Consider the following 26,061-nt stretch of genomic DNA (forward strand, 5'->3'; position numbering starts at 1 on the left):
CTCTGCCCTGTGTTCCTGATTTTTACTTGAAGCTACTTAAGTCTTACAAACTGCATGTCCTTCCTTACAAATTTCCATGATGCAGTCAAAAAGTAGGACTATACATAATATACCTGCTCTCTAGTGGAAGATCTTGGAAAGCTGAATTTTAAAATGCCTTTTCATATTGTTTAGTGTAGTGGAGTAAACTTATCATGGAAAGTTGTGGTCTCACTTCTCTGTAGAGTCCATTAAGCCTTATTTTTGTTAGTAGTTCTTTGCCTGTATTATGAAACTTCTATGAACTGTAAAGGCAAGTTATTAGTAAATCCTGATTACCTCGAAGTACCAAAAATTGGCTCCTTGCACAGGAAATTGGTCATTTGGTTATAAACCACATCTACTGATACCTGCTTACTGAAAATTCCATCATGAGTTTAAAATTGCATGTTCCTTGTTAAGGAAGCTGACTATAAAATAAAATAATATCAACTATATAATAGCTTTATTCTTAAGGGAAGATTCAGACACATTGAATAAGCTGGATGAAATTCAGCCTTTACTGCATAAATGATTCAGAGAAAGAAAGAAACTGACTTGTTTGAAAGGACAGTTGCTAAGCCTGGGAATTAAAATATTCAATGTAGTTTCTGTGATAATGTCTTACAGGCACTTTTTTCCCACTAGTAACTGGTATTTTGACCAAACATGTTATTTTTTCATGATAGCAGTGGGAGCCACTGCAACTGTCAGCTCATACGGAAGCCCTACTTTTTCTTGTATTTCCCCAAACCTTCCAGGCATATAAGATCTCAGTCATGAAGTTGTAGTGAAAAGTGTGTAAATTCAATATCTATAAGAATAATATTGTATCTAAGTTTATGCATGGCTTGCAACAAATATGAATAGCCTTAATTATCGCTACAGAAGATTAATAATTCATTTTCATTATGCTATATTTTGTAGAGGAGAATCAATTTAACGTGTATTACCACAGAGCTCCCATATGTTTGAAAATTAATAACCAGCAGGTAGTTGAGAGTTTGCCAAGCTTTGCAGAAATGACCAGTCTTTCTACAATGATTGCTTTTGATGTTTATATTAATTACTGGTGTCCATAACAGCATGAGAACCAAGATAGTTGGTCTGAATTATTAGCAGACAGTTAATTGAAGTAGTTCTTGGAGTGTGTTGTGATGTTTCATTCTAGGTAACTTTTATTCAATTTTTACTTAGTTTGTCTTTTAGAAACTTTTAATATATTGGTGATTTACAGGTCATATGGAAACTTGGGTTGTTTGAATGTAGGTCTAAAACATTTAAGTGTAAGCCAGGTATTCACAAAATTATTCTAGAGCTTTAATTTTATTGCAGATTTTATCAGTGCATTTTCTTGATAGAAGTCTTTCTGGTTTCTGTGAACCTTTAGGAAATGCATTTTGCCTGACCTCTACTTTAAACGGCTTTTGCAGAATCCAGTTTATATTGCACTGAATTTGTTCTACCTTGCTGCTGTGAAGGTTTTCTTGATCTGGCTTCCTGCCTGAGGACAAAATACAGGGATAACTTGGGAATACATTCACTGGTTGTTATCTCCTGAATTCAGTCCTCTTGTTTGTGAAAATGAGACCTATTTTAAAAACATTAAGTATGAAACTTTTTTGTGCTTATTGTTGAAGAGTTGTAAGTTGCGGTATTTTCTGATCAAATTTTCTTGTGCTTTTAAAGATTGGGACAGTCCATTTAGATCAGTTATCCAGTATTGATGAGACCTGTTCTGAAAGGCTGTGCTGTTATGAATAATGCAGCCTTAATGGCAGGATTAGTCTTGTTCTGTATGTAGCACTTCAAGAGGGCACTATTGAAAATATTTGATTCTTACAATGTTTGGGATTTACCACAGGTTTAAAAATCTTACAGCTTTCCTAGTGGACTGAGAAATATGGCCATGTCTATTAAGTAGGTGCAATTTATTTTATTACACTAGAACACATAGTAAAATATCAAATATAATAATATAGTTGAAAATAATTTTGACATAATTCATGTCTTCCTAGGTCTTCATCCTCCAGGCCCACCTTTGGCAAGACCTATTCTTCCTCGAGAAAGAGGAGTTGTGGATAGAGTTATTGAATATTTGGTTGGTGATGGTCCTCAGAACAGGTAAAAGTGTTATAAAAGAAATACTAAACACTTAGGGGAAAGAAAGCTTCTTAACCTTTTTGTTTAAGCCAGACGTCAAGGTTAAAAGGATTGCAAATGAATTTGTCCAAAATTTTCATAATTAAATGTTTTTTTCTCCTTGTTTCACCTGGTATCTCTTTGCAGGTATACTGGTAATATTTTGGCAAAATTAACCTCTGTTTTGGGTGGTCTTAGCCATGTGATACAAAGAAAAATCTGTGCTCAAGTGGGTGAATGATTTATATTTTGAACAAAAAAACCCCAAACCAATTGCATTAACACTTCAGCTTTATATCCATTTTAAATACCTTTAAGATTGTCTTCAGAACTGTCCAGTCCTATCAGAACTTCCATGTTAACTGTGGTAACTTTTCGTATTGACTGTATTCTAGTGAATATTAACTTAATTTGGATGTTATTTTCTAACACTGATGATATTAGAAATATGTTGAACCATGAGGTTTCAAGTGTAGCTAAGAATATTTCACTGTGCTTAAACCAACTTTAAATACTATTATGTAATATACAGATTTAGTTTGCTTTTCGGGATAATAATTTCATTGTGGAAATTACCTTTTAAGAGAAAATATCTAAGGTATTAGTCAATATGTAAGGTAAAATACATCTCCCTTCAGTGTGTTATTACTTAAAGGTATGTAATTATATATTATTCATACTTTCCAGGTATGCCCTTATATGTCAACAATGCTTTTCCCACAATGGTATGGCTTTGAAGGAGGAGTTTGAATACATAGGTAAGAGATAATCTGTGTTAGGCTCTGTTACTAAGCTAATGTTTCATAACTAGTATTCATCATACTTCTTTTTGGTTGCAGTTAAGTACTTAACTGTCATTGTGAAGTACCAAATCATATGGAAACATTTTTGGGTAACTTATTACGCTGTATCTAAAGACTTCCTTCAAGACTTAAAGAAGTACTTTATTGCAACCTTGAGGTCAAGCATTTTACGTGTAGAAAACTGTTCAGTGGAAATAAGCTGAACATTCCCTGAACATTGCTACTGGCTATGAATGGTTCTCAGAAGGGTTTTATGTTGAGAAGCTATCTGACTTTAAAGTGTACCTCTTTTAACAGAACTTAAAATTTTGCTTTGTCAAGAAGATCTTGGGGAGATATCGGGAAAAGTGGGAACAAGCCCTTGGGGGCTCTATGTGAATTTATGGCTGACAATAACTTGAGACAGACACAGCTCTTTATAGAACACAGATGTTTTACTTTGCCTGCCTTCTACCACAAGTGTAAGCCTGATACTTAAGAAACCAGGGAATCTGAGATAAATCTTCTATTTAATTATGTTTTACTTAACTTTGTAAGTAAATATACAGCACTGAATGTTTCCTATGAAACCAAAGATATGTAGTCTATATGTCACCTTAGTTCAAGTGAGTTCACAACTCAACTGTGCCAGAAATTGGCACTTCTGCCCTTTTGGCAAGAATGGGGAGAGCAGAAGTAGGTGCTTAACTGCTAAGTGGTATCCAGTACTTCTGCAGAACAAAACTGCTTTTTCTTAGTTAAGCACCACTGAATCAGAATGCTCCTCAAAAAGCAGAGAGAGACATACCTTGTGGAATTTCTATCATCTCCTTACTCAAAAGGTGAGGAAAAGGGCATCTTAAGGGGAGCAAAAAAAAAGAACTCATCTGCCAAGTAATTTATTTTGTAGGAAAGAAGAGAAGAACAATGGCAACATCTGGGGGTACTGAATTGCATTATTATGTTCATTGTGGTCAAATCTGTAATAGTGTTGGGCTCTACTCAGCACAGCAGCACTGAAAGCAAACAGATTTTTAAAAAGCAACTATATGCTGAATTTAAAAAGGACCTATATGGAACTGCTTGTGCAAATTTGGTGGAGATACTTTCAGGTACTGATAGTCACTTATTTAATTCTCGTTTTTTGTGTTTTGGGCTGTCAGAATATAGTGTAGGAAAAAAGGTGAAATGTGAAGTTAATTAGTGAGGCTACTTATGAGGTCTGCTTTGTGTAGCATTTAGGTGTGCCTACTGCTTTTTCCTGAATCCTGCAAGAAAAACTAGACCTCAAGCTCCACGACTTCCAGACTTCAGTTTTGAAAAAAGGCGATCTATGGAATCGCAAGCTGAAACTGAACCTCTAGAACCCAGAGAGAAAAAGCCCCAGGAGGCTGAACAGACAGAAGGTATGTACTAATCTCATCAAGTCTGGTCTTTTTAAAATGTCTGATGAAATCCCCCCTGTCATCTATCTCTCTGTTTAGATAGATATTTTTAATAAGAATAAGAACAGCTGAAATAATCAAACACTGCTCAAGCAGGCTTCCTGGTGAGGTGGTCAATGCTTGTCAGTGTTTGAGGCATTTGAACAATGCCCTTAACATGCTTTAACTTTTGGTCAAGCCTTATGTAGTTGGTCTAGATGATTGTTGTTGGTCCCTTCTAACTGAAGTACAGTTTATTCTGACTTCATAATAAGTGCAGTTTATATGTTTTCTCAGTTCTTGTCCCTGCTTCTAACTTAGGTTGTTAGTGTCTTTTTTCCTGTACTTTAAAATTTCTTCATATTAGTTAATATCTCATGCAAGTGATGGCATAACAAATTTTTTCACTCAAATGTTACTGACAAACAGGAACTAGCACTGTAAATTACAGAAATGGTTAAGAAGGGACTATGTCCCAAAGTAGTTAACTTTCACTGTGTTTGGCAGGTTATTTGATTGAGGTGTGTTGGAATTTCTGCCTTTGTTCCTTTTGCTCTTTTCCTCAGGGCAGGAAAATCTAGTAAAACTGCCTTGTTTAATTTCAGGTAGTTCAAAGACAAATTGTCAATTTTAATTTAACATAGTTCCTTTTGAGACATTTTATAGTCTGCAGATACAGTAGGCATCTGGTGTACAGCCAACAGGAAGATGCAGTGTTTTAAAAGACTCCAGAAATTACAACTTCAAACCAGAGGATCTCCAGTTAGATGTGCTGTTGAGTGCTTGATGGGACTTCATGTTAGTTTAAGCAGGGATCATGGTGGGAAGCTATTGAATAGTGTGCAGCTAGGAACACACCAACTGTGGGAAACTCACAGTGCAATAGAAAGAACGTTTCTGCTTGATTATTTTTAACAGGGAGCACAAAATGGCTTTGGCCTTTACTTACTGGCATGGGAAGACTGCACAGGACCAGTAGGGAAGTTGTATCTAACAGTGGCTGTCTCGGGGTGTGGCCTTGTGAGAGTGCATGTAGCAAAAACTTGGTTGGTTTCTTTTCCTGTGCCACAATGTGCTCTTCCCTCAGAGGAAGTACTGTTACTGGCATGAAAGTAAGAATGAATGCAGATGCATGAAACTAAGACAGTGAAAATGTCTTATTTGCCCTCAAATCATAGAATCATCTTTGTAGTGAGTGGTAGGTTTAGTTGCTTCTTGGCTACTTTTGAACTTATAAAGACATTATTTATTACTGAGATCTTTAAAAGTGGGCTTGTTTTCCTCTGTGTGACTCAAATGGAGAAGTCCTTAAAGGATACTCAACTCTTGGAGTTGTGTGCCTCAGGGGCTTCTGAGTATTATAACTACAGGTTCTTAGAGGTTTTGGGAGGGGTGTTTGCTAATTAATCTGGTATTATCATTGAAAGAAATGGTTATCAAACTATGCTTTTAGTGGGTCTGAGCTGCTGAGTCAGTCTATGAATGTTGTATAATAAGTAAAACCTTAAGAGTTAGTGTGAGATTTTCATTAGGCACTTCAGATGTAGGACTTAAAACTGCAAAATAGCTTTTGCTTTTTTGAAAGCAGAATTTTATCTGCAGTATTGCAGTAAATGTGATTTTACCGATTTACCTTTAACAATGAAAATTGTTTTTTGTGGTGTGGTCTTGTATTAATGTACTGCTTTATTTAAAAACAACAAAAAGAGCAACTGTGGGCTTTATTCCCCAGTTCTCTTTTCCTGATAGGAAGTATGTGTTGAAATTTTTCAGAAGAGGCATATGAAATAAGTAACCGGTATACTGATTTTTGGTTTTCTGGGTTAAATAGCTGATCTTTTCTGAATATTTAATCTCCAAGATGATATAAGTCATTCTGTTTTGATAATTGCTAAGCAGCCAGAAATAGAGTATGTGTTGATATTTTCCATAACTAATATCTAAGATATACCTTGTTGATGTAGAAGAAGCCAGTGCCTGTCTGTGACTTGCTGTGAAGGAATCTCTTCTGAATGAGAAAATATTTCCAGTAAATCACTTTTTCCATCAGAACCATAATAGGAAGCATAACTGCTTACATGCAGTTGGGCTTTATTAGTAAATGAACGTATTCCTTGATTGTAAGTTTAAGGTATGAATCTATCATTAAGGTAGAGCTCTGGGGAAGGCTTCTGTTCACCCCAGTAATACAGCTGCTGTTGTAGCAAGAATAGAGAATATCTTCTCTTACAGATGTAGACAAACATTAACATCAGGAAACCAACTTCACCACAATGTTGACAACACAGAGAAGTCTCAACTCTTCTCTGTAACTCATTTAAACCATAGCTTTATAGCTCAAAGAAACTGCAAGCTAATGTGATACAGAAGTGCTATAAATATTTTTTACCAGTCAGCTGCTTTGACTAATGAGTAGAGCAAGAAGCTGAATCTTTTTTTCAGTTGTGTGCTCATGCAGTGACAGCATGTTACATACAACTTCTGTGCATAAGAGATCTGAAGAATGGTTATGGGAAGTGCTGTTGGCACTGAACTTAGGAATTTTTTTTTTTTAATCCTCTTGAAATACAAAGTCATCAGCTGTCAATCTGATGCAGTTTACTAGTACAAATACCATGCTTACTTATTCAGCAGACTAACTTGGGAAATTTTAGTACCAGAATGAAGAAATGTACTTCAGCTCTCTTCTTACCTTTTCCTTAAATGGCTCACTCTTGATAGTATTTTTTTTTCTTCATTAAAGGCTAGTTGGTTCTCTTATGTACTTTTTAAAAAAGTATTAATGTTTGGATCGTATTGAAAAACAGGAACAACTTTTAACCTCTTGATTAATTTTGCCTTGCCTATAGTACTGTTATGCTGCATTCTTGATTCAGGTTTATCATTTAGCACTGTTTTGAAGGTTGAAAGAAAATTTGACTGCTTCAGATTTGACCACAGTGGTCAGCACTTCATGGACTGCTTTATGTATTGTCTCCAGATTTGTGTGGAATTCTTTGACCATCTTGCTCAAATACTTTTATGATGATTTACTACTGTGTGCTATGTTCTTTCCCTATTTCAGCTACTATACCTGGAACTCAGTGATTTCTCAAGCAGACATAGGTCAGCTTACCTTGAGTTCAATGGCTTGTAAACAAGTTCTTTTGATTTTAAAATGTATTATGTTTCCAGTCAAGCACAGTTCAGTTTTGCTGAACAACATAGCCTTGCCTTTTTGGTAGGATATGAAGGGTAGAGGGAATGCTATGCTATTATGGGACTTCTTTTTCAAAGGCTTCACAGTAGCTTTCTGTGATAATCAAAGCCATTAACAGGCTATTGTAAGGCACGTGCTCCTTAAAAGTGCTCCTTAAAGCTACTTCAGCCACATGGCACTATGTGAAAGTCTGTCTTAACAAGGAGCTGTAGTAATGAAGAAAACTTGTCCCAAAGGTCTTGAAAGCACAAATAGCTATATTTTAGAGCACTTATACTAGTTTTTTGAATTCCTACATAAGAGGTATTTTCTATTTAATTTAATAGTGATGCAGTATTGTGATTTCACTGGTTACTCAGTGAAATACTCTGCAACAAGAGGAGGGGTAGCTGACTTACAATGTGAAGTACATACACTTTTTAAGTACTACAGGTTAACCAGGAGTGTTGGGACTAAAAATAACTGCTGTTGCCAGGAGCGGGGTTTTTAAGGTTGCATTGTTACAGGTCTTAAATTTACCTCAGGCCAGCGTAGGGCTGTTTGCTGTTAAGATCATGTAGGTGTAGCTACATTCTTTGGTTAAATTATGGATTAAGTGTTAATCATCAAGGACACTTCAATTTTCTTGTGTTATCTTTAAGTTTGTAGTCAGCTTTCACTTGTTAGCTGCTCTCACAATAACTTAAATCATGCAATATTGAAATCAGGTTGACTTTAGGCAAGCTTTCCGTTAATTGCTGTATGTAAAATGGAATCACTATATATTTTTAATGAAGACTGATCATATTTGGAGTTAGCATCACTTACTCTGATTGCTTGACTACTGTTTTAAAGGACCTACTCTTGAGTTCCTTATAACTTTGTCAAGCATAATTATAAGACCAAAATTTTTCATGTAACTTTGTTTTAACTGAATATTCTGGAGAGTTTCAAGAGTTCCAGTAAGTTTAATAAGAACAGAGTGAAGGGAAAAGTCATATAATACCTGACAATTTTTGCACCTGTTCCTCTGAATATAGATAGTTAGAATATGCACTTCATCGGGTTTTCATTAGAAACTTCTCCTTGCTTCTGCTAGGGCTGTGATTGTCCCTGGGTCTTAACTGAAGGTGTTGTAGATGGCATCCTTCTGATCAGACTGAGCAAATAGTCTCTTTACCTGTGTTAGAATGAGTCACTTCTGCAGAGTGCTAAGCATGATTCAGCTGAGGACTGCAGGACTGAAACTCTGTAGATAAAGTAATGGTTGGGCTATGCTACAAATGAGTTGAGAGGGTGTGGAGCTGCATCTTCCTTACATCGTATTCTGTCTTTGACTCCAGCCTGAACAGCAGCAATAAAGAAGGAATGTAACTCAAGTGTGGAAGGATTGTAGCAGGAAAAGGCACAAACTTATTCATAGAATTTGAGGCCAAAGGAAAAAATGCAGAGATGAAACAGAAAGAAAACTGACAGTTGGGAGATAAAGATTGAGTACAGGCAGAGATGGGATCAAGATGGAAATTGGAGAGTGGGAAGAGAGAGTGGGATGGCCTGGGAAGTAACTGGGAATATTAATTTGCTTGGGCAGAAATAGGGGGGTTGACTGTCTGAGAGAGGGCTCTAGAGAAATTTTGGAACAAAAAACCAGGACAGGTGTTGAGCAGCCTGTGGTTGAGAAAGCAGAGAAGGAAGCTGAATCAGGAGGCAAGTCAACTGCAGACTTGCTGAGATGAAAGATCAAGTCTGACAAAAAAATGGAGAAACTGAGCTGCTCTGAGCAGCCTGAAATGGAGCCTGGAACTAAATGGAGCCTTGTGTGGGAAGAGGGGTCTTAAATTCTTGGTGTCAGATGGCAATTGTACTTGGTCTGATGGACAAGGGTGTGTAGCAGCTCCTCTTGTCAGTCATGACCTGAGAAGCCAGAGCAATGGTTCTAAAACTTTCATCCCTGCTTGAATTGTGAATGTCAGCCTGAAGCAGTCTAATCAGACACCCAGCATGTTTTGATAAATATGAGCAAGTGGCATTTGACTGGCGCTGTTTTTCTCAGGGGTTGGTTTTGGGACCAACACTGCTAAATATCTTTGTCAGGAACATGGACAGTGGGATTGAGTGCACTGTCAGCAGGTTTGCTGGTGATGTCAAGCTGTGTGGTGCAGTTGAGGGTGCCATCCAGAGGGACCTTGACAGGCTGGAGAGGTGGGCCTGTGCAACCCTCATGAAGTTCAACAAGGCCAAGTGCAAGGTACTGCACCTGGGTTGGGGTAATTCCAAGCACAAACACAGACTGGGAGAATGGATTGAGAGCAGTCCTGAGTAGAATGACTTGGGAGTATTGGTTGGCAAGAAGCTTAATATAACTGGGCAATGTGTACTTGCAGCCCAGAAAACCAACTGTGACCTGGGCTGCATCAAAAGAAATATGACCAGCAGATCAAAGGTGGTGATTCTGCCCCTTCACTCTTGTGAGATCCCACCTTTGTCCATCTTTCTGGGCCTGACCTGTTTTCAACTATGATAGAGTTAATTTTCTTCTTAGTAACTGGTATAGTGCTGTGTTTTGAATTCTTGTAGGAATCATGTTGATAACACAGTAATGTTTTGGCTGTTGCTAAGTAGTGCTTATTTTAAGTCAAGGAATTTTTGGTGTCTCATGCTCTGCCAGTGGGGAGCTACACAAGAAGCTGGGGGAGAGCATAGCCAGGAGAGGTTACATGAACCAGTCAAAGGAATATTCCATACCACAGAATGTCATGGACAGTATACATAAACTGGGGGGATTTGGATGTGAGGGGCTGATGACTGCTAGGAAATGGGCTGGGCATCAGTCAGCATATGGCGAGCAGTTGTATTGGGTATCACTTGTTTAATTTTTTTTCTCTCTCCCCCCCTCCTTTTCCCCTTCCCGCTTTCCTCCCATTTAGTTACAGTTGTTGTAGTTGTTACTATTTTAATTTCTTTCAACTATTAGGCTGTTCTATTTTTAATCCATGGATTCTAACTTTTTTGTGATTCTCCTCCCCATCCCACCATGGTGGCAGGAGGGTGGGTGCAGAGTGAACCAGTGTCTGTGTGATACTTAGTTGCAGGCTGGGTTTAACCACAACAGACCCCCAGCATAAGAAGGACATGCTTTGGGAAGACCTTGGAGCAGCCCTTCAGGACCTCAAGAGAGCTGAAGAGGGACTTTTTACAATGGCATGTAGTGATAGAACAAGGAGAGATGGCTGTGAACTGGAAGAGAGTAGCTTTAGATTAGATATTAGGAACAAATTCTTCACTGTGAGGGTGGTGAGACACTGTAATAGGCTGCCCAGAGAAGCTGTGGATGCTCCCTTCCTGTAAGTGTTCAAGGCCAGGTTGGATGAGGGTTTGAGCAACTTGTTCTAGGGGCCAGTGTCCCTGCCCATAGCAGAGCTGTTGGAACTAAATGATCTTTAAGCCCCCTTCCAACCCAAACCATTCTATGATTCTCTGAAGTTACAAACATTTGATAAGGCTAACATTTTTGAGCTGTAACTTTGCATCAGTTTTGCAAACTGTTCACCTTCACAGTATACATTAAAGCTGTATGGTATTGACTAATTCTAGTCAATAAATAAACTGCCATCAGTACCATCATTCTACAGTACCTTTGCATCATTTAGTACAACACTTTGCGTTCAGTTTTCCTGCTGGCTTCAAAATGTGACTCATTTCTCATATGCTACTGAAATCCTGTTGTGCAGCTAGAATTTGCCTCTTTAGAGGTAGTACTTACAATAAATGTTTTTGGTCTTCAAAATATGCATATCATCAAGGACACTCCCATCCCAGATTAAGAAGAAATATACTCCTTCCTACACTTGCCCTTGGAAGACTGGGAATATACACTAATTTTAACTGGCTGGTTTGATATGTTCTGCTGGGTTTCTTTTCTAGTTGTCTGACTTATATTTAAAGTAGTTTCCACCAAGTAGTATGTTTAGGTTCTGTTTGCAGATTGAACCCTTTAGGAAAAGTTATACAGTTGGTAAAACTGACATTACCAAGCACAAGGAAGCTGAATTACCATCATGCATTGTTTCTAACGTCTCACATTAATGAACAAGCTTAGAGAAATTGTTGAGGGTGAACGGATACATTAATACATAATATTTTCTTAATAGGATCTAAACTCTTTTCCATAGCATTTTCTTTATTCTTAAATTTTATAGGTTTTACATGTGACCCTCTTGTTAGAAAAATCAAATAGTTTTTACCAGTTGAGAATGTCATGCAGTTACTAGTCAAAACCTGCATGTGATTACAAAATGTTTCATTTGCTTTTCAAGAATATTACCTGCCTCCTTATTTCTGGAAATAGTTATTTCATCATTTTTCTTTTCACAGAATCTGAAGATGATGTGGCCCAGATCATTGAGACAAATGAAACAGATGATAAAACACCAAGTTCTGAGCAGCTAAATGATAAACTAGCTGAAGAAATTGAAAAAGAAGAAGCAGAGAACATTTCAACAACTGAAGACTCTATTTCAGAGTCTATTTCAGCTGAACAAAGTGAAGAATCTTTAATGAAAGCAGAATAAAGTACTTCAAGTGCCTTCTGTAGCTAGTTTTTAGCTTTGTTCATGCCTGTTGTTACTATTCAGGTGAGCTTTTTTTAATGGTACAACTTAAATCTTGCTTGAGCTTAAACTGCCTCAGCTGCCACAGTGTGTCAAAGCTTTGTGTAAAAGTGGGTATTGTAAATTAAGCATGTTTCGTTAAGTTAACATGTAGAATGTATAGTTGGTTGAAGTCTAACAGTTGTAGCCATTGTTTAGTTTGCATATTTAAAAACTTTGAAGTATAAGCTTTGCTAAGGGTGACTTATAATTTGACATATCTTTAGCTGTCACATGTAAAGAGCAATTACTGACAGCAAGTGACCTAGTAAGTTTGGTCTAGTGAATTTAAGATACATTTTAATGCTGCCCTGTTAAACAAATTGAGTACATGTTAAATACACAGATGTTTACAAGCTAAAGTGTCATCTGACATTTGACTTAAGCATATGGAAGTGTCATTGCGGTGGTGTTAATATTATTTGTTGTCTAACTTCTTGACAGAATTCAGTTAAATGGCACTCGGATAAATGGCATCTCCTTTGGTGTTTGCATTGCAGATGAACCAGAGGCACCTACATACAAAACTGTTTTGTGTTTACATAAAATATAGAAAGTCTCTACACTTGATTGTACTTGAATACAAAGCACTATTTATACTTGTACAATAATGACAAGATATAAGTGAATTTTGTGCCTTTGTGTATTTTGTTAAAGGAAAATAAAGACATCTAGCAGCACTACTTGCTTTGTGATTCCTAAAGCTGAAGAGAATTTGTTCTGCTGTATGCAGCTATTCTACAGTTACTTTGTGCAAATTCAGAAGGAAGATGACACCTTAAAAGGAGAATGTCTATATGTAGCCAAGGTGGCTTTGATAGACTAGAAATAGATCCCTGAAGAATAGGGGAAGCGCATGTGCATTTGCCAAAGGCTTTCTTAACTGTGCCCAAAGCTTGTTGATACTATTTATTGTTACAATTACAATTAATATTTGCTGCTGAATTACTGAAACTGTACTTTTTTTTATCATATAGCTTTTCAAACTAAGGACACTTGTTATACATATCCTGTTAAATGTAACAGCTGGGATCCTGGAATAGAATTTTTCTGGTACCTGGAAGTGAGGTACCTAAATCAATCAGATTTCTTTAGAAATAAATGGTGACCCTGTGTAACTTGGTTGATTTAGTAGTACTTCTGATAAGAGTTTTGTGTGCAATGCTCTCTGCGTTCCTCAGTATAGGGAGAGGAGGAATTTCAAAACCATTTTTAGTCTATTGTCTTGTTCTCAAAGGGAACTGGTTTTTACTCTGTAAAGACAACAAAACCCCTAAATCTTAGTAGCTCAAAAGCCCTCTACAAGAAAAGCATGTTACTAAATGTGACCTTAGTATCCATGTCTTTTTACAAGACATAATTATATATTACTTGAACATCAGTGATTAATTTTCTTTTCCAAATACATGCTTTATCTTCTGATTCCTTGGGGTTAGTTTAGAAGCTCAACCTTGCATCCGTCAGAGTCACGTTTGGTCTGTATTTAGAAAAATGAGGAATTTTTTTTCTGCTTTGCTATCTAAACTGCAATTCATATTTTAATTAGTAGCCTTAATAGAATGTAGGCATGTGATTAAAGATGTACTTATAGGTGTTTGACTATACTTACATAAACAATTAGTTACATACAAAATGTTTATTTACTATCGTAGTTGGGAATACAAAGAAAACAGTCCCTTTAACAAACATGTCTTACAGTGTGAGAAAAGTACAGGGTACAAAGTGATAGGGGAATGCTTTATTTTAATATTTGCAGAGAATGTATTTTAGATTCTAGAACTTATTTAAAATGGAAACAATTTTGCCTGAAAGGGGCCAAAGTTTACTTAATCTCTCTGCATTTTGTACCTCACTGATTTGTCTGCTTAAAGGCTGGTTTCTTTGGAGAGGAAAAAAAAATTCACAGACCACATCAGTAATTCAGCACAATAAATTGTTGAATGTACTTACATTAGAATCACTAAAACGAAGTAAAATTTGACATCCTGATCCCTCATACGGCATATGAAGGCATGAATAACTGTCACTTCAGAACTTAAGGTTACCCTAGGCACAGATATTAGTTCCTTTTAAAAATGTGTATCTTAAGTGTCTGTTCTTGTCTAGGGTCATATCAGGTCCTTTCCATGACAAGCAGCTGCTGGGCTGTAATGCATGTAATATCTGTGGAATTGCCTGAGAAAACCATCTGTTATTTTACCTATTAAAAATATTTTTGTTAGCCTGGGACACATGTTTTCACATGTCCTGCTTTTGCCAAAGAAGCTGATGCTTCTTAGGTTGTTGGGAATATGAACTTTTCTTGAAAAAAGAGACTCACTATCTGGAATGGGGTGGGGTTTTGTTTCTCCCAGTGTTCTTAAACGTGAAATTAAATGTGGCATTAGCAACTTTCCACAAGAATGATTATTACTTTATTTTTTAAACCTGATGTGAAAATGAATACTTTTTAGAATGTGAAAACCTAGCTTTTAGATCTAAAACTACCTAGAATTTTTGAGGAGGGGAAGTATGTTTTAAGCACGTGGTAGAGTTTTCCTGGTAGATTTTCATACTAAAAAAGTATTCAGGCAGTCATTTACGTTAACTGCTTCAGAGGGCTTGAAGGTTATGTTAAGGATGTCCTGGTATTTTGGTAGGGAAAAATCCATTTTTAACTTCGTAATTTTTCAGGGTTTTAAAGCAGCTGTAGTAAATAAGGGTACAGATTTAATTAATCTGTGAGTGAATTCAGGCTCATGGAGATACATGTGATGGTGATAGACTGTGGGCTTTCCTCAATTTACAGTAAGCATTCACATGTTATTCCTGCCAAGTATGTCTACCTTAGTCCTGATAGGAATATGAGAGGAGGATTATGTTTCTGCAGCAGTTACTTCTTGGCTTCTGTGTACTGTAAGTGTGGCAGAAGTAAAAGGCACCTGCCCAACAGGAATGGAATCAAAATCCAAAAATACTTGTAAATGAACAGCAGTAGCCACTTAGTCACTTGGTCTTTATAACACCAAAAAAACCTTGGAAGTAGGAGTATGTAGGCCAAAAAAGTACAGCAATTGTCAGTCATATTTAATCCAGTTGCAGACTGACTCTTAAAGATCAGGAAATGGAAGAAAGTAGGGGGAAAAATACCACAATTGCTATGGTTCCATGTTTTGTTGTCTTCTGACTTCCTAGTAGGTACTTGAATCTCAATTTTTTCAAAAGTACTTAAAAGCCTGGTCGTGTGAAAAACCTCAGATGTTATAGGATCCCCCTTTCTTTCTGTGGCCAAAATGAAAAGCAAAATTGAGTGGGGTAGTAAAGTAATACTTAGCAAGCTTGTTGGTGCCATGTTTTTATTGATTCTGAAATATTGTGAATAACTGCAGAGATCTCCTTTTAGTCAAACATAGCTTATAAATAAGGGAGGAATTATCTGGACTATGTAAACTCTACCACAAAAGACAAATGACTGTTCTAATTCAAAATAAATTGAAATGAGTTGGTCAAATTTAAGCTTTACTAAGAAGTCTGCTGAGCAGGGAAGAAAGGTAATGTTATTTCAAACTTTGATACTTTTCTAAAGGAGAAAACAGTTGATTAACCTTGGACATTTTGACAGAAATAGATCATTTAGTGGAATCTTGGTATGATGATGGTTTGTCTCAAGAATTCTGTTTAGGCCACATGCAAGGAGAAAGAGACACTTTGCTCAATGGCAAAGGAAAATAATGTGGAAGTTGCCAATTTAGGAATGGTCTAGAGGTTATCAAAAGCATGTAACTAGGGTTGTGTAAGGTTGCCTTGAAGTCAAGAACAAGAGGTTTGAACACTGTGGTGCATGAGTAGAAGCCAATGAAGGACTTAATGACAGAGTGAAAGATATTGGAAGAATGGAAGGGATAGTGGTTTTATCTGTCAGAACAAGGTCTTAATCGAGAGTTAAAGAAGATGAGCTTGCAAACATTTTTCAGAAAATGTGAGAGGGTTTGGCTATTACTACATGGCAGTGCATACCCCAGGTTAATACCATACTCTTATTTCAGAAGTAATAAGGCTGCAATTGACAATGAATCATATTGGCAAAACTTGTTTGTGTTTTAGAGTTAATTTTTGACTAAACAGATGTTAATAACTTCTAGAATAAACTGTCTAGCTATAGCAAGCTAGGAGAAACACTTCTCTGGTACGTGGTTCTGAACGTAGCAATGTTTGTGCACTTGTCTTTGGTGATGGATGAGTGAGTAGGGTAGAGGAAATTGTCCATGATTCCATAGTTACATCTGCTATTAAAAACTTCAAAAGTCTTAATCTTCATGAAGTCTGAACACATCCAGTACAAGAGTACTAGATGTAAAGACAGCTTTAAATAAGCTGCTGCTTCTTATTTATTCTGCTTCTGGAATAAGGTTTTGTTAGGTCTTCCACAGTGTGGAAGACTGTTCATGGGGTAAGGCATATCCTGTCTGCAAATGGTTCACTAGAAGGTTATTACCTTGAAGATTTATTTGACCAGTTCACTGGGTGTTCTCAAGCAAAATGTTCAGGCCCTTGTTTCCTGTCCAGCAACATGATTAAAAGTTAGTACATCAGATCTCAGTATTTCATGTTTCAGTTCCTTTCTGAAATTGATACATGCAAACCTGTCCAGATTTCTGGTGTAGTGAGCATCTGAAGGAGACTGCATAGAAAACATACCCCAATACAGGCTAATTTAAGAAAAGGCTGCAGATACATCAAGTGCATAAACACTAGGAGGAAAGTAAGTTTTTTTTTCAACTGGAAGTTTGAAAGTTCTTAATAAATTGGACAAATAGCCTTGCAGGAGGCATTAGGTTTAAGATGGAGTTGGAGAACAAGAGGGCAGTAACAGATTACTCTGTAACCAATGGTGTGTACCTTCTTGTTTTTGATTAGGAATATATTTAATGAGAGTATCTAAGTGAGAGTTTTGTCTGTTGTCAGGAAGTTTTGATTCACTGAAAATGTGTGTGAAATGGTTAATTACTGATCTGTGGGTGTGCTCCTCTCTTCCATCATGTGGTCTTTAGGTGGAGTTCATAGTTCTCAGGTTTGTGGAGGGTGATGAAGGTGAGGAATTGCAGCCAATGGGGCTGACTGGCATAGGGCTGTTGGCTCCAGGTCTTGGTGTTTAGTAACACACCAAAGTTTCTGGCAGAGGAAAAGCTGTAAACTTCCATCAGAAATGTGTCATATTTGAGATGTATCTGGTTGTCTGAAATTAAGTGTCCTTCATGCTCTGGATTCTTGGTCTTTGGAGGAAAGGGATGGCCTCCTGAGTAGGTGGGAATTTCTTAGCACTAGGTCTTTACTAGGGGGTTGTTTACACAACAAATAGAATAAGCTATAATACTGTTTAACAATAGGAACTGCTACCCTCCAGCATTTAAAAAAATAATAAATTGAGTTGTCCCTTAAGATCACAAGTCTCAAGGAATTTGACTTCACCATTGCTTTTGATTTGTGGACCCCTCTAGGGTCTTATCAGGTCACATTCAATCTTTTCTCTGCAAGAATAATGATTCTATGAAGAATAAGACTTAGAGAGTGTATGATGGGCAGGATAGTGAGCAGGGTTTTAAAATGAAATGTATTGATTATACAATAATTTTCTCCCAAACCATGGGGTTTTGAGATTAAAGCAAACACACCAAGATTCTTGATAGATTATTTAACTTTGCAACAGTGCAAAATCTAAAGCACTGTATCATAATATAACCCTTTCAAGGTTGCATAAAATCAATTTGATCATGACTTAAATTTTTGCATAGAAGGGAGTGTCCTGACCAATTCTCATAATACTGGTTATCTCTCACTGTAGTCACTGTGGGAATAAACCTACTTCAGGACTGCCTCTATATGTACCTAGCATTATAGTGCTAGGATTTTCAGTAGATAATTACTAATGTTTTTCAAGAGGGCTTCATAAGCCTTTGCCACTGTAAAATCATGTATTCTCTGTTTTTTGTGACAAAAATAATTTGCGAAAGTGAGGTTGTAACTGCCAGAGAGGAATACATGCAGCAAAATCCTGAGGTAATCAGATATAGGAGAAAAGGGGTGTGGATACTGAAGACCTGACAATTTTGGGTGTTCAATTTGTGAATTCAAAGTCATCTCTAAATTTGTAACTTATATTGAAATAATAATTCTTTTTCTCTTTCTCTCTCCATTTTACTGCCTCAATGAAAATAGAGAAGCTGGATTTGTAGAAAACTCAAGCAACAAAGACTTTCCAGCTCTTCTGAAGTGGTCTGCCCTCTAATTCCTTGCGTCATTTCAAGGAGTTCTACTCACTTGATGAAACTTAATTTTGACTTGTTCAGCACTCAAAGAAAAACATTTTACAAAACCACCAAGAAAATTAATTTTAAGAAAACTATTTTGAATGATGTTTTAAAGGAAATGTGAAAGTTGTTATTTCTTTAGGAATGTTTGAACTTGTATTTTTTGTATATTGAGCTTTTATTTAAACAGGAGATCCTGTATATTTATAGATGTTATTGTTGTAATAGCCTTGTTGTTACATTAGCAAAGGGTGTGTGTGTTTATGTACTATAAATAGTATCTTTAATCAGAAGTATCATTTTAATCCTAGCTGTGGCCTTGACCAGTAGTTACATCACCTGCAATTGAAATCCCATTAAAATCAATTGCAAAGACATTACTTAGTGTGAATTCCTGGGGTCTAATAGACTTCATGAAATATCTTAGTTTTTCTGCTTGTAATTGAGAAAATATTTGAATTTGTGCTCCCCTTTTGAAATTTACTATTTGACTAAATGAAGTAAATTTTAAAGCATATGAAATTAAATTATATAGCTTGTTGTTTGAATATATGGTGCCTTTGCTTCTCGAGGAAAAAAATCCTGATTATGAAGATGCTATTTATTCACTTGATCTTCATTTATGGTTTCAAGGTGATAATTCTGTTTAGTAGTTCCTTCTGTGCTGGCTGCACTCAATCAGCTTGAATTTCATAGGGTTTTTTTTTAAGGACCTTGTGTTACCAAACAAAAATGAGAGTGGCCCAGCCTTTTTATTACAGTCTCCATCCCCAAGCTGGACAGGCATATGTAGGAGAAGAAGGTTGTTCAAGGTTCAGTAGATGCTGATAAGACCCATTTATCTGTGCTGCAACCAGTTGTGAGAACTCCTGGCTCATGGCATGAACAGCCAGCTATCTACCCTCAAAGGTCAGACTGGCACAGGATGGCAGAATTTTGTGTGTGCTGAAGAAGAGGCAGGGAAAACTCAGTATAAAAAATATGTGGCAGCTTCAGAGGGAACTGTGGAGTTGCAAAGATGCTGAATTTGGCCCACAGTTACAGAGACATTTCAGGGTAGATATTACAGATTTTGTCTAAATGGTGATTTATGTCCTTATTCCTCCATTATTGTCCACAAGGTACTGCCCTGTGTCACAGGCCTGTATTACCTAATTTTTTCAGACTGTTTCATTTTCATTAGTACAGCTGCTTTAGCTTGTGATCAGTGTACTGCACCTCATTGATAATCTAAGAGGGTATTAGATGCACAGAAGTGGCACCTAACCCTGTCAGTCTGGCTTGATTGACCCCTCAGCTTCCAAAACATGGGTTCATTTTTTTTTTTTTTTAAGCCCAAGTTAGCCTGCATCCATTTTCACACACATTCTGGGCAGTTTAAAGGTTGGTCGGATTCGAATATTGCTCTTTCAAATTTGATAATGTATGAGTACAGAACTGTGACCTTTGATACATAGTAATACATCAACATGACACAAGCAGTAAGTGCAGCAATTACCTTTACTACACTTCAGATTGTGTTTTAGTTCTCATCTTGTAAGCAATTATTTCAAGAAAAAAGGGATGCCTTTAAGTTAAATATATTTTGCAAATAGTGTAAATGCAGAAATTAATCTTTGGGGACTTTTTGATTTACAGGTGAATGTTTTCAAATGAATCTTGGCTTTTAAATTAACATTGGTTCCTTGGTAGAAATGAATCTTGTGCCCCTGGCTTTTATACTACTTTTTTTCTGGAAGAGTTTTTTTAACCATTTTTGTTGTGTTCTATTGTAATCTAAGTTTCATGTTCTAATTTATGGCTAAAGCCTGACCCTGCAAGCTGTTGACATGTCACTGTGTTCATGTTGCTCCCATGATAATACTCATGAGTGGGTTATGTGCATGGTAATCAAGTTTACATGCTTTTAAATGCCTTTTAGAACACAAGAGCATATCAGACCTGCACCACATATTGATTTAAAATGCTGGTTTTAAATGTTTCGTCTTTTTCCTGAGCAGATCAAGATACACTCGGTTTATTTGCAAATGTTCTTTCTCACCTGTAGTTATAAATTATTTGGATAATGATAGTGCACAACCACTACCTGGTAGCATTATAAAACCACAAATCAGTACTCCTTGCCAAAGAGCATAAAGCCTTGAGAGGACTGATAGCAGTTGTGGTCCTGTGGTTCCTCTGTTCTGTGGACTGAAAATCAGAATAAAATTACTGTGTCATTCTGAGCAAGCAATTGAATGGTGACTTTCTGTCAATGCTGTCTGTCACAACCCAAATTTGAAGGAATAATTTGAAGTAGACCTTCTTGTTTGAAAATATCTGCTTCTTCAGCAGCCAAGCACTAAGCAGTGTTGGTGTGCTGGACTTAGGCACTGAACTTTAATTCAGGAGCTGGGAAAATGGTTTGTTCTATACTGAAGTGAAATCAACACCTTTTGGAATGGCTTTCTTTAAGCTGTCAAAAATCTAAAGCCCTAGTCCCCAATACCATCTGGCTGTTCTAGGATCCAGGCCCAGGAGACAGCTGATCCAAGTGGCCAATGTGGAATGGGGACTGAATAGAGCCATTCTCTTCCAAGTCTACCATGAGCAGAGGAGTGAGTGCTTTCACTAGGGTAGCTTTCCTTTTTGAACTCTTGCCTGTGGCAATTGCTCACTTGCTGTACGTGTGCACTAGTTATAGATTGATAATTAACCTAAAAACTTTCCTAATACAACTCTCGTGGAAGGGTGTCCCTAACAAATTTTCTCGGTATTTTCTAGCAAGAGAAAATTCTTAACTATCATGGTGGTGTTTGTTCTTGAGGAGGAAAATCAAAAGAAATACATTAGACCACCATATAAATTGCTCCTAATCAAGCAGTTGACCACAGAAATTGTTTTACAAAGCCAAGAAGAATGTGCTAACTGGGGAAAAGGTGCAAACGTGTCTGTGCTGTTTCTTGTTGCTTTTGACCTTTGCCACATAAGGGCACTTGGGCCCTTAACTCCCTTAAAATAAAAAAAAACCCCAAACCCTAGGCTCTTTTTTTTTTGCATGCTTTTATAAATTCTAAATGTTAATAGTAGTAACTTATTTTGAAAAAAATACCCAACCTACTTTTGTGCAGTGTTTTCCATCAAAAAATATAAATAGTGTGTATGTGGAAATCTTGAGTCTGTGCTGCTGAGTTAGCAGATGATGGTGGTTACAGCAGCTCAGTGGAGAATTCTGTTTTTCGACTGGGACTCCGTGTTTGTAGGAAATTCCTTAGGCTGAAAGGCTGCCCTTGTGACTCTGGGCAGAGAAGTGCATTTGTTACTTGACTACAAATAACAACAGGAGAACAATGGCAACTGCTCATTGCATGTCAGTATTTGTTGATTGTTGTTTGCTCATGCTAAATTTATTACTTCTGGTAACAACTTAGGCCTCTTTAGTTCTCTGTATTGTATATTATTTGCCATTTTTTAAAAGAGCTGACAACACTGGTATTCCCCAACAGTAGAATCTTCTTTATAATATCTATAAAATATTTCCTTTCTCTCATATTTTTGATAAAGAATACTACTACAGCAATATGACTAGAAGTACTTATTTTTCAGAAATGCTAGGGTTTTTTTTTTGTTTCAGCTATTTACCTATATCTATCTATGTGGTTTGGGGGCTTTTTTTTCAAATGGTGAATGACAACCTGGTTGCAGAAAGTATTGTCTTTTTAGAGTTTATTTTAAAACTTACCAGTTTGCAATGGTGAAAACCTCCTGGAAGGAGTTTGTTGGATTATTGAACAAATGGTGAGCAGCTGAAATTTATGGACACTTAGTGGAAAGTACTTGACTAAAACTGTGTACAACTTGTTGTGAATACTCCTGATATATTATTATAAGGTGTTATGTTAACCTAGTCGTGAAGTCTGATCTATTTGATTTTAAAATCTCAGATTGTGTTATGACTAAGTGTAATGATTCTCAGAGCTGGAATATTGTTAGCCATTGTGAACAGTACAGAAGGAGTCTCAGGATATATAATGTAATAGATGCAATTTTGTTTGAATTTTTTTTTCCCAAGGCCAATTTAATTTTGATTTATTTGCCTCATTAACCCAAGGATTCAGAAAATTGAGTGCCACCTGAGTGAGGTATTATTAACGCTAGTGAAATATCTTCAAAATCACTCCATGCTTATAAATTAGTCTTTTGAAAGCATTTTAAAGGCATAATGATACTGTAGTGAAAATGTACAGCATCATTTAAAAATTGCAAAATGCTTATTTGATTTCAGAAATAAGAGTTGGTCACCTGACTTAAATATATACTGATCTATTATTTATGCTTTGAAAATAGAGCTGATAAAAAAGCATAAGTGTTCTTGATATTATATTTTGTCATATCTAGCTAAAAAGATTGAAATCCAGAGAAACAATTTTCTGAAGAAATGAAATAGTATGCCCTCCTGAACCCCTGGGGAAAATAGCCTCTCTAGTTGCTCAGAATACGAAACAGTAGAACAGTAAAGTAAAACAGACAGCCCATGTCACATTCCTATTTGTACAGTCTGGAATGATGTTTTAAAAACATTTTCTAGTTATTTTTGATAAATAAATGGTGCAAATAACATCTGCAAACCAACCCTGCTGATGTAAGATTTTTCAGATCAGATTTGTTTGTCAGTGAAAGTTCAGAAAATTGCTTTGCAAAACTAAGGTTGTATAACTCCCAAAAATATGCATAACAAATGTACAAGAATATATCTTGTTCTTCTCTTGCCTTCCCTCAGAGAAACTAATGCTGATTCCCCATTACCTTTGCTTCCGGGCTCAGAAGGTAGCTTGATGAAATTATCAAATATCAAAAAGCTCAGTTGCTAAACACAGACAGGTTTATAAGGTGTCAAGTAGCTGAATGTTCATGTTGATGGTGGGACATCCAGCTGCCCATTTGGAGTTGTGTATCCTGCTTAAAGCTCTGAGATTTCCCTCTGAGCCAGTAGTGCTGCACTGAAAACTTAGCTAAGGGTTCTAAGATCCTTCCACAGGTGCTGCACCAATGGTCAGTGTGTGAGTGACAGATGTGTGTGGCCTGGCTGTTGCTTTCTTCAGGTTCTGCCAAAGGCTGGCACACTGAGGATGAAGGGAAGTTCCTCCAAATCTTGTGACTCCCAGAAGTGCACTCTCCAGTGTAAGGGTGCTGCTACCACTCTAATTTCCATTACTGACATAAAAGCTGAGATGGAAAAACCTTCCTTGGGCAGTATTGAGTAACCTGATGCCATGCTCTACAAATGCCCCATTACCCAAGACTGGCCAAGGCACCAAGTGTCTGTACATCTTTCAAAGCATTGCCTGTTGAGGGAGTGTACTTTCAGCTGCATTTGAGTAATGTATGTCTTCAAGGCTCTCTTATTATGCTTTGGACTTATGTGGTCTGCAGAGTTGATTAAAACCAGCTTTAATGTTATTTTTGTGAGGATTCTCAGTCAGTGGACTCTGTGTTGGGCTAAATTCTGTGATTATATTCACAGAATACAAGATGCATGTATTTTGTAAATATGTATGTGCTTAATAGTGACACCCCCCCTCCAAAAAAAAAAGATTTTTTTTTTCTTTTTCAATCTTTAAAAAGTATTGATTTAATAAACTTTTCCCTATGAGCTTATACAAGACTGGAGTATTACCTGGTATTTTAATACTTGAACAAAAGATGGAGTTTACTAGACTAATAACATTTAATTGAGTGAGTCTCCACTGAATGAAAAAAAGGCTTGGGTAGGGAGTTTTTGTCAGGGTCAGGGCTAGCATTCTAGAAAAGTTAATTTCTGTGTTCTGTGTATGTGTTCACTGTTCTATATAATTATGGTGGTGATAGCTGAATGTGCGCTTCTGTACAGCAAATATAGGAAGGAATGAACATGGTAATATTAAGTTCAAAATTGAAATATTACTGATCCACCCAAGATTCATTTCAGTTTTCTCTTCAGCAAAAGGCTCAAGTGCCTCAAATCATACAGCATTACTTGTCTACCAGTCATTTCTCATTTTTTAATGATGTTACATCAATTCTTTCCTCAGAAATCTTAATCTGATGTGATATTTGTCCAAGTAATTATGAATCGAAATATTTGTTTAGTGTTTTTTATAAACAGTTAATGCTTAGTTTAAAGTTCCTTAGTTGTGGGCAACATGTCATTTTCCATGTGAGATGGGAGACCAGAAGATTAGTTATAGAAAAAAGGCACTTTTCAATTGTTAACTTCCTGTCTTTTATGCTGAAAATATGCTAGGACTATAAGTAAATTATTTAAAGATTATTATTCACTGGAGTTCTAAGGAGTCTCTCTAGAGAATTAATCTGCTTTCACTGAATAAAAAAGTATTTTTGGCCAAGAAATCCCAGGAAGCTCTGGGAAATGCAGTTACTGGAGAAAGGAGCTCTCATGTCAACAGTTACATGGTATTTGTGGTGGCTATTCTTGTATGAAGTTTCTTACTTATCTTGCGGTGGGAAAATGCAGCCTTGGCTCTTGTTTTGCACTTCACAAACTAAATTCTTTTTGTTGGAACATTTAAACAAAAACAAATAAACAAGAAAATCTCTGAAGACCAACGGCAAAATCAGTGCTGTGCCAGGCCTGGATTTCTCTGCAACATGGAGACCTCCAATGCCTGTCTCTGCAAGGTGGACCACATCCGAGGAAGTTGTGGGCTAAACAGCAGCTACTGGTGGCAGTGTCACCTCAGTAGCATGGAATGAAAATCTCCCAGAAGAAAGTTGTGCTGGTTTGAGCTCCTGGTGCTCAGCCAGTGCCCAGTTCCAGGCTGTGACATGTCTGCTCTTTCCAGTACTTTACAGGAGTACTTATAAATAGTGCCTTGAAATGGCAGGAGCTGTCTTCAGCTTGTAAGAGTGGACAGCTGGGAGCTGTAAGGAGACACAGACTTTCCTGTCACACAGCATGTGTGCCCTGTTTGCAGCAGAGGCAGCCCACCCCCTGTCATCTGGGAGTCCTCTGCTTTTCAGGAGCAAGCAGCTACGCTTGGCACCCTTTCCGTTAACTCCAAAGGCTTGTTCCCTTAGGTTTCTCTTAGTTTGGGCTTAAACAATGAGAGTGCCTGAACAAACTAACATGTCCCTTCTGCTCACCTCAACTTTGAGTAACAAATGTGTTGGGAGTGAAATCAGCTACAGATGAGAGGAATAGTGTGTACCAGGAAATGGGCAGTCCTACAACAAGGAAAAAAAATTAGCACAGTTATAAACCAGGGCATCTATGATCAGCTACAGTCATTACACTGAAGCAACCTCACTCCTCTCTTCCCTATTAGGCTTATTAATTTTTTCTATTTTTTGTGAATTCCAGTTGCAGTTTGTATTGCAGAAAGTAAATGTGGGCTTGTGTTGCTAAGAAGGTTATGAAGAGGAAGCATTTTGGAGTCTGTGTGATTTAGTCCTGGGAAAGATTGTTTCTCGCAAATTATTTTATGAATACTTTGAATACTTCTCATAGTTGAAGCTTTTCCCCTTTCCTTAAAGTACTGGACCTTCAGCTAGATCTTTGATGTTTAGTCTGAATTTTTATCTGGCTCCAGTATTTCTGGGATG

At 37.0% G+C, this 26,061-nt stretch overlaps 1 protein-coding gene across 3 annotated transcripts in view; it reads left to right on the forward strand.

Moving 5' to 3' along the window:
• Window positions 1-24,122, forward strand: part of LNPK (lunapark, ER junction formation factor) — a 50,191-nt gene extending 26,069 nt beyond the window's left edge. For 2 of the 3 annotated variants that reach the window (XM_027637114.1, XM_027637113.1), the window contains exons 10-13: window positions 2,037-2,142; window positions 2,848-2,918; window positions 4,178-4,348; window positions 11,919-12,873. In XM_027637114.1, coding sequence (XP_027492915.1) covers window positions 2,037-2,142; window positions 2,848-2,918; window positions 4,178-4,348; window positions 11,919-12,115 — 545 coding nt within the window. In that variant the 3' untranslated portion in view covers window positions 12,116-12,873. Of the gene's footprint in view, window positions 1-2,036; window positions 2,143-2,847; window positions 2,919-4,177; window positions 4,349-11,918; window positions 12,874-18,388 lie in introns of those variants that run through there. The other variant, XR_003526616.1, reaches the window with a different exon arrangement.
• Window positions 24,123-26,061: the final 1,939 nt, after the last annotated feature.

Source organism: Corapipo altera, unplaced genomic scaffold (assembly GCF_003945725.1).
Source record: "Corapipo altera isolate COAL_440 unplaced genomic scaffold, ASM394572v1 45, whole genome shotgun sequence".
Lineage (NCBI taxonomy): Eukaryota > Metazoa > Chordata > Aves > Passeriformes > Pipridae > Corapipo > Corapipo altera.